General features: G+C 38.1%; 1 protein-coding gene and 1 long non-coding RNA gene across 2 annotated transcripts in view; one reads left to right on the top strand and one right to left on the bottom strand.

Moving 5' to 3' along the window:
• Positions 1 to 1,438: 1,438 nt before the first annotated feature.
• LOC117671709 (uncharacterized) lies at positions 1,439 to 6,984 on the bottom strand. The gene is made up of 3 exons (XR_015731525.1): positions 6,366 to 6,984; positions 5,339 to 5,410; positions 1,439 to 4,901 (listed from the first exon to the last, which is right to left on the bottom strand). It is a non-coding gene; the product is annotated as an uncharacterized LOC117671709 (long non-coding RNA).
• KCTD3 (potassium channel tetramerization domain containing 3) overlaps positions 6,460 to 8,473 on the top strand; it is a 37,541-nt gene continuing 35,527 nt past the window's right edge. Inside the window, exon 1 of the mRNA XM_034427821.3 lies at positions 6,460 to 6,976. Coding sequence (XP_034283712.1) covers positions 6,903 to 6,976 — 74 coding nt within the window. The 5' untranslated portion in view covers positions 6,460 to 6,902. The remainder of the gene's footprint in view (positions 6,977 to 8,473) is intronic.

The following is an 8,473-nucleotide window of genomic DNA, read 5'->3' as shown; positions in this document are numbered from 1 at the left end:
GAAATGGGACAAGGATGGACTTATTCTTGTTCCTATAGCTGATTTATTAAATGGTTGGTACTTTATTCTGTTTGTGTGTTTTAACATTATTCAGTTTCAAAGTATATGTACAGAACAAAAATACAAAACACTGAAATGATGAAACCCGTATATACAATGAACATATGCAAAGTACCTTTTAAGGAAAGGGATTTAGCTTCATCAAGTAATTCTGGAGGATGGGGTGCTAGGCAACCACATCAGTTAATGTGTTTAAAAACCCATTTTGTTCTCTTCATTGGAATAAAGATTGTTGGAGGCTGTAAAATAACACAATGTTCTATAATCACCATGTGACAATAGTTGTAACAATCATGCCACTTTAGGCACAATTTTTTAAAATTACAAGTTCTGTTTTATTCATGCACGAAGTTTTAAAAAGCCACGATCACCAAAGTACTAAATCGTTCTTCTGGGAATAATAGAATCATGCTTTATAAACTTTATAAAATAACATTTCAATATCTGATATTCAGATGCTACTAGTGAAAAAGATTTTACATAGATAAAAATGCCCATAAAAGGACTGTCAGATCTCCTGTACTTTAAGAGGCACTTATTATTGTTAAGAGCATTAATGATTACCCAAGAAATCCAGCAGCAAAGTGTATGGACTCATTTTTAGTGGCAATTGGTACAATGCATTATTTATTTATTTATTTATTTATCAAATTTATAAAGCTACCCATCTCACAAGAAGTGACTGTAGGCTGTGTGCAACGATCAAATAAGAACACATACATAAAACCATAATTGTAAGGATATAAACATTCAGTGTTTGTTTTATAGATATATAGTATATGTATGTGTGTGTGTGTGTATACACACACACATTATATATATATATATATATATATATATATATATAGAGAGAGAGAGAGAGAGAGAGAGAGAGAGAGAGAGAGAGAGAGAAAGAGAGAGAGAGAGAGAGAGAGAGAGAGAGAGAGAGAGAGAGAGAGAGAGAGAGAGAGAGAGAGAATTTGATCTGATATTTGATCTGGTAGATATATTTGGTAGTCAATGTTAAGCTATGGTGGAAGACCAGTGATGGGATTCAGCCAGTTCGCTCCCCTTCGGGAGAACCGGTTGTTAACTTTCTGAGCAGTTTGGCAAACTGGTTGTTGGAAGAAATCATTAGGGGAGAGAACCGGTTGTTAAATTACTTGAATCCCATCACTGTGGAAGACCTATAATGCTAGGTTAGAGACTCAAGGAGAAAATCTATTTATGTGGTCAATAGGAGTTGAAAATGACTTGATGGCACAGAATCAATCAAGAAATTCACAGAACTCTGTTAAACATTGAAGTCCCATAGTGACCCTTAGTGGTTGAAATGTTAATTTAAGAAAACTTCTGCTTTTACATAGTAAATACAAACATTCCATAAGTACAAATACAATACATTCCATAAGTACCCATTTTTTATTTATTCATATTTTATAATAGTTACATTCTGCATTTCTGACTTTATATTGTACATATTGAATCTAGCATATTTCAAACAAATAAATTGCTGAGGGATAATACTTGTGTATGTTCTAAATTCAGTGTCATGGGGACAAGTATTGCATGTATTTACAGAAGGGAATGATATTTTTCCTTCTGTTCCTGTGATGACCATCCTTAAGCAAAGTTTAGTAATACATGGACTAGTGCAAGAAAAAAAAGGGAAGATTTATTAGCAATAGCACTTAGACTTATATACCGCATCACAGTGCTTTACAGCCCTCTCTCAGCCGTTTACAGAGTCAGCATATTTCCCCCAACAGCCTGAGTCCTAATTTTACTGACTTCAGAAGGATGGAAGGCTGAGTCAACCTTGAACCAGTCAGAATCGAACTCCTTGCAGTGAGCAGTAAGTTAGCCTGCAATACTGCATTTTAACCACTGCACCACCATGGCTTAGATTGATATAAATATTTTACCTCTTGTCTCAATTACTGTAACAGATTTGACCTTGGAATGAAAATCTAACAGTTTTATAGTATTAATCTATACATGTTATATACAGTGGTGGTATTCAAATCATTTAACAACCGGTTCTCTGCCCTAATGATTTCTTCCAACAACCAGTTCACCAAACTGTTCAGAAAGTTAACAACTGGTTCTCCCGAAGTGATGCGAACTGGCTGAATCCCACCACTGGTTAAATATGTCTCCTTGACTGTAGTCTTAAATCCCATTCAGTTCTCTTAAATAGATATGCATAGGAAAGTGTTATTAGAATGGAAAACCAAGAGAATATGCAGGAAAAAAAGGATACTAGTGAGACCCTAAAAAGCTATTTTTTAAAAATTTAGGTATAAGTAATACCACCTTGTTAGCCCACAAAAGTAGTGGGAGAGTCAAAGGAGTAATTTATTTCAATCCCAGACTAAGTTTTTTTTTTTATGTTAATGAAAGTCTACTACAGCTAGTTCAAAATTCAATTGTGTGGTGTTGCAAGTATTTGTTACTGGCTCATGTGATTTATGTGGCTGGTGCAGGTTCATGCAGTATCACCTGGGCAATAGATGGACTAGACAAAAGTATTTATATGAAGATCAATCCAGTAAAATTGGGAAAAATATATAAAAATCTGTCATTGAATAGTTATGAAAAACTTATGAAAAGTATATAGGTATTTATTGTAAATACTGTAGCTCTATTGATAGATACACTGAAAACAGTATTTATTTATGGAATGTTGACAAAGATCAGGATTTTTGCTACATGCTTCATAACAGTTTCATCAGGTTTGAGCCTGACAAAATTCTTTACTATCAACTAAATAATAAATTTAATTAATCCTGCTTCATAGAAACTAAATTTTTATGAAGCAGGATTAATTATCTTCTCCTTCAAAACATGATATTTAGTCTTTCCTTCATTGTGATATAACAAGTGATCAAAGGATACAGCTCTGAAAATCCATACAAGGTTAACTGAAATGATCCATTACAATCCCAGAACAATATACCCATCTAGTGGGCAAATGTTAATATTGCATCACGTTATTTGCCTATAGTTCTTTTGAAAACATGTGATTTGCCAAAATAGAGATTCCACCCCCCCCACCGCTCCCCAAAACCTTCTACTTGCACGGTCTACTACTGTGTACTAGACTTTGAAGTGCAACAAAAAATTAACAACAGTAGCAGCAGACAAGAAGTGATGGAGATTCACTTTCTGCATAAACTTAATGGCCATTTTTTCACATCATATAAAGTAGGAAAATTGGCATATTATATTGATATTCAGGCTTACTTTGGTTCTCCAGTTTGTTTAAGTAATCAAATCAGCCATAGATGGTTTAGCATCATATCTGAATCTGGGATAATTTATTGCATTCCAGTAATATAGGATTCTAAGATAGTTTTTGGGGAAAAAAGTTTATTATTGCTTTAAAATACCAGAATAATTTGGATACAATTGTCCCCAATTTGAGGATCAATTGTCATTAAGCTATCGATTTATTCACTTTTGCAAATTGGAATACATCATTTAAATTATGTATATCTCCATTTCTTGGCATCCAAACCCCAATATATTGAATCATTGAAAGTACTGCTCCAAACATAGCTGAATTTGATTGCAAAAATGTTTTGCAGTTTGCAGGAGTTTCAGTACAGTACCATGGGTATCTTTGCGGGCCGCAAGATTAGCAAATGATGTTACATGCATGTCGTCATCATGCAAATGCCATGAAAAATGCCAGATAGCAGGACACAAGTACATGATGGTGCATGTTACTCTGCTTGTATGTCATTTTGGTGCCAATGTGGTTTTCTGCAGATTCCTAAAAACAGCTGCATCTTTTCCTGAAATTGCAGCCTTATTAACTACATACTGTTTTCAGTTTTGAGAACCATATTTTCACATTCAGGCCTGCAAATACATACATACATACATACATTCAATTTGAATATGAAAATGATCTTCAAACATACTGTAGAATAGGATCTGACTTCAAAGGCCCATCTTTTCAGCAATATGTAAATAGTCTGTGGTCTGCTACAGCATTTCTCTCCATTATTTTATTTGTAGTCTTATTTTCCTAATCTTTAAACCCTGCCTCACTTACTCTAATCATGGAACTGATACTGTCACATTGTTTCTAATCTCGCCCCCCCAGTGACACAAGTTTTAGTAATTACTACAGGGTTAGTGTTTGTGCCCTTAAACCAATAGTATGGGATGAAAGAGGTGTTTACTAGATATTTCAGGCTTCAGCAGACATGCCACTGGCCTCTGCTCAGCACTGTTTATCGCCATTTTACTGCAGTGAAACTGTTCTAGTAATCCTTTGGATCTGTGCAAGAGTGGTCCAACTACATTTTTTAGGACAGGGTTGCATCCCTTTGGTAAGCTTGCAATAACTGCATGCAAAAGCGAGACACATCTATATCACATTCTATAATAAAGCTGGATTGTTTGCTTTGTCTCTATAGCCTTTACAAGTTTAGTGTAAGGTTGAAATACCAAAATAGTTAAATGACAGAAACACTGTTTGCCAAAAGGAATGGAAGAATTGAAAATCGGTACTTATTACCTATATAAAGAAAAGAAAGGAAGAAAAGAGAACTCTTAAAAAAAAGAGTTCTGGTGACAGCTCTCTTTTGACTGTGGTCCATTTTTAAAAAAATCAGGACATGACAGGAAGAAGTATAGGGGAGCAAAATAAAAAGTTTAGCTATACTGGACTAAGTTCTGCATTGAGATGTACCCCATATATGTGATAGTGATACGATTTCCAGCTATTTTGTCAGTTGACTACAGATATACTAAAAAAAGCAGGGAAAAGGAATCAAGAAAACGCTTTGCCAATGACCAGCTGAATACATATAATCGGAGTAGCACTATTTGGCAGTGATCTGGAGCAGCTGCAAAAGAGACAGGATAAAGATCATTATTAAGAATTGTAAATCCCATGGCAGACAGAGTGGACAAGTTTTAACTAGATGGGAATGGCTCTCTTGCCATACTAGGATTTTTGATATAATATACACATCCACAAGCCTCATTTTTTGTAATGATGTAAGTATCTCCGCCCTGCAGAGTTCAAACAAAATTTACAGATACTTTAAAACAAGAATGATTCGTTGTTAAAAATGCAAAAGCTTGCTGCGTGCATGAGTGCCACAAACGTATAAGATTTCCCATTTTAGTGAATATTGGGAGTCAAGTGCAATTTCCCCCATTTTCTGTGTTTATTATGCAACTGCAAAATTAGAAATATGCTAAAAATATAATTGTACAGTTAAATTCTCATTAATCCAGTGAAAGTTGTCCAGAAATACATGAATGGACACATTATTACCTGAAACTTGGATATCTACATTTGTCTACCATTGTAACAATATGTCAGTCCAGATCCATGAAGGTAATTGCCCTAAACAAAAAGAAAAGGAAATGTAAAAATGTATAAAGAAAATGTTTGTTACTTCATGTAATATCATAGCAATAGAGCAAATCCATCAGGAGATTGAAGTTTCAGGTTTTACATTTGGTTATATTGATTCCCATTTTTAAAATGATGAAAAACTTGATGGCATTTTAAAGTTTAGCCCAGGCTTGCTATGTAACAGTCTTATAAAATGATGGCAATGAAAAAACTGGAATGTGGTGGCAAAACTCACAATGGTCCATTGAGCTTTATACTTACTCAAATATTAAAATGTAACTTAATAAGACTTTGGAAAGTTGCAAAAAATATTCAGAATGTGGTTAGAAATGTAGAGTTTTCAGTATTATGCCATTTCACCCAAGAATATAGGCTAGTGTTATGACACGGTAATTGGGCATTTGTGTGTAGTACAGCAACATGTGGAGGACCAGATTTCCCACATATGTATGTGTGTACTGTGCAGGGAATGTTCTAATCTAATTTATATACTAATGGATTTGAGTGAAACAATTACACCCTGATCAAAAATTCTTTGCTTAACGGTGCTGCCAATGCAGCTAGATATGGTAAACCCACCCTTAACAACTTTACAGACAAAAATGTACTTTGGATCGGTCGGTGGCCATAATAAAGATTGATTAAAAAAATGTACACTTGTGAAGTGTTTTTCTTTTTTGGCCAGGAATTCAAGTGAAAAAAAATCAGCAAGTGGATTTCATCGAAACGTACAGCAGAAATTAGGGGGATTTATCCAAATGCTTCTCTGTTAAGAACTCGTTTCATCAACAGATGCATTGGATTTTAAATTGGGTAACGCTGATGGGAAAGGAAATCCAAATCGGCTGGCAGGCGGCAAAGTTGCAGAAGCTTAAAAGGATACGATGCAGCTACTAAAACGGAGCCTCAATAACCGGTCTCCAAAGAACGGCACGAGCCTCACTTGAACAAGCAGGCCGGGCAAGGAAGCTCTAGTCGATCCTCTTCCGCGTGCCTCCCTTCCGAGCGTTCGTCTTGGGCTTGTTTTGCATATTCCCGCCTTCCGTTGGAGCTCTCGCGAAGACGCAACTAACGCTGGTATTTTGTCCCTCGCGGAGTCCCCTCCTCCAGGTGCCGCGCGTTGCTAGGATTTTTTTTTTTTTTTTTTTTTGCCGTAGAGAGCCGCGGCGGCGGCTCAGAGGCGGGGAGTGGGGGGGGGGGCGGTGCATCGGCGGCGGCTCTTGGATGCCTGACCGGAGAGAGAGAGAGATCGACCGTTCGCCTCCTCCTCCTCCTCCTTTCCGATCCCCGACCTGGCAGTTTAGCGCTTGCTGGGGAAGGCTCTACGGCCTCGCTGGACGCCCCGTTTTCTCCCCCGGCCCCGCCGCCGCCTCCTTTTCCCACCTCCCTCGACTCCGGGGAGGCGGCTGGAGGCGGCGGCGGCGGCGGCGGCGACGACGACGACAGGCGGTATTCGGGGCAAGATCTGCTGCTGGGGAAAATGGCGGGGAACGGCGCCGGCTTTGCCGGAGCGGGCAGCGGGGAGATCATCCAGCTCAACGTCGGGGGCACCAGGTGAGCTCGAGCGCGGCACGAGGGGTGGGTGGGGTAAGCCGTGGCTGGAGGGGATCTTGGCGGTTGATGGCGAGGGGCGAAGGTGGTGGTGGGGCGGGGGGCGGCGGCGGCGGCGGCTGTTGTGATGGCATGAAGGAACGGATGCCTTCAGTGGAGACGGGCCTGGGAGAAGAAAGCGACGGTTCTCCTTCCCCCAGACTGATCGAATCGCTGCTTTAAATAATCGATGTTATAAGAAATCTGTTCTGTGTGTGAGGAGGGTCAGTTCTGGCTATAGATCGCCTCGGGTCTTCTCATAAAAAAATAATAATCAGAACTTAAAGAATCGTTTGTTTAAGAGTGGACAGAAAGGACCACGAGATTCTTCTCTGTTTTTATTATACCACAGAAATCTATCCTCACTCTTTTTCTACAGTGACATTCCATGAAAGGGTTATCAAACCGCCGATGATGAGCCAAGCCGTTTGCAGCCTTGGGGTTGACTGGTTTTGGTTGCACGGTGACACAAAAACCTGGCCTGGCTCCAAAGTGTGGAATATCTTGATTGTTTTTACACATGGGACTCAGTTGTACCCTCAGTTGCCTTTTTCTAAAGGCAACTGAACTTTCTTGGGTTTTTTTTTTCTTCTAAAACATTTCACTGAACAGAACCAAAGAAGCTTCTTGGATGAGAAATGAAACGTTTTCAAAGAAAACAATAACAACAATCAAGAAAGTGGAGTTGCCTCTTGGAAAAAGTATTTTGGAGACAATCATGACTTGGGTGATTGAGAATCTCCATAGACATGAGACCCAGCTGAAACCAATGACAAATAACAGGTATCGCCATATTATGAGCGAACCATTAGTTACTATACTGATCCTTTTTGTGGTGCCTTATACAGGTATGTGGTTCTAAGTCACAATTCCTCATGGATTCTCTTTTATATGGAACCTAACTGAAATTGCTGTCACAAGATAAATAATACAGGTCTGCACAGAATGAATCATTTTCAGCGTGATCTGTGATTTGACTATGATTTCACCTGGGTCTCAGTAAAAATAAAAAAAAATCAAGTATTAGATCTATATTCTTGTGTCATACTACAAGATAAGCATCGTCTGGGTGGCTCTATCCATGCAAATGGTTGTGACATGTACACTAATTTGGTGGTTTCAGATGAATATGATGTAAAAATTATGAGGTGCCATATAAACCCTAAGGCTCATCTCGCTGATCTATCTATCTATCTATCTATCTATCTATCTATCTATCTATCTATCTATCATCTATCTATCTATCCAAACAGAAACCTTAAAATTGGAGTCTTGATCTTCTCCAATTATTACTTCTGGAAATAAATTAATCTATTGAGGGATTAAGTTGAGAGCCATTGTTTTTCAGGACAGAGATATCAGTTACATCAATAGCCAACTTCAATACCAAAAAGTGCAGGACAATATTCTCTTCTATCAGTACAGGACAACTCAGTTAAACTAGGTGAAGATCGGAGAAAG

The sequence above is a fragment of the Pantherophis guttatus genome, chromosome 1 (assembly GCF_059756535.1).
Source record: "Pantherophis guttatus breed Tessera chromosome 1, ASM5975653v1, whole genome shotgun sequence".
NCBI classification, from domain to species: domain Eukaryota; kingdom Metazoa; phylum Chordata; class Lepidosauria; order Squamata; family Colubridae; genus Pantherophis; species Pantherophis guttatus.
This window is presented reverse-complemented; position numbering and strand designations above follow the sequence as displayed.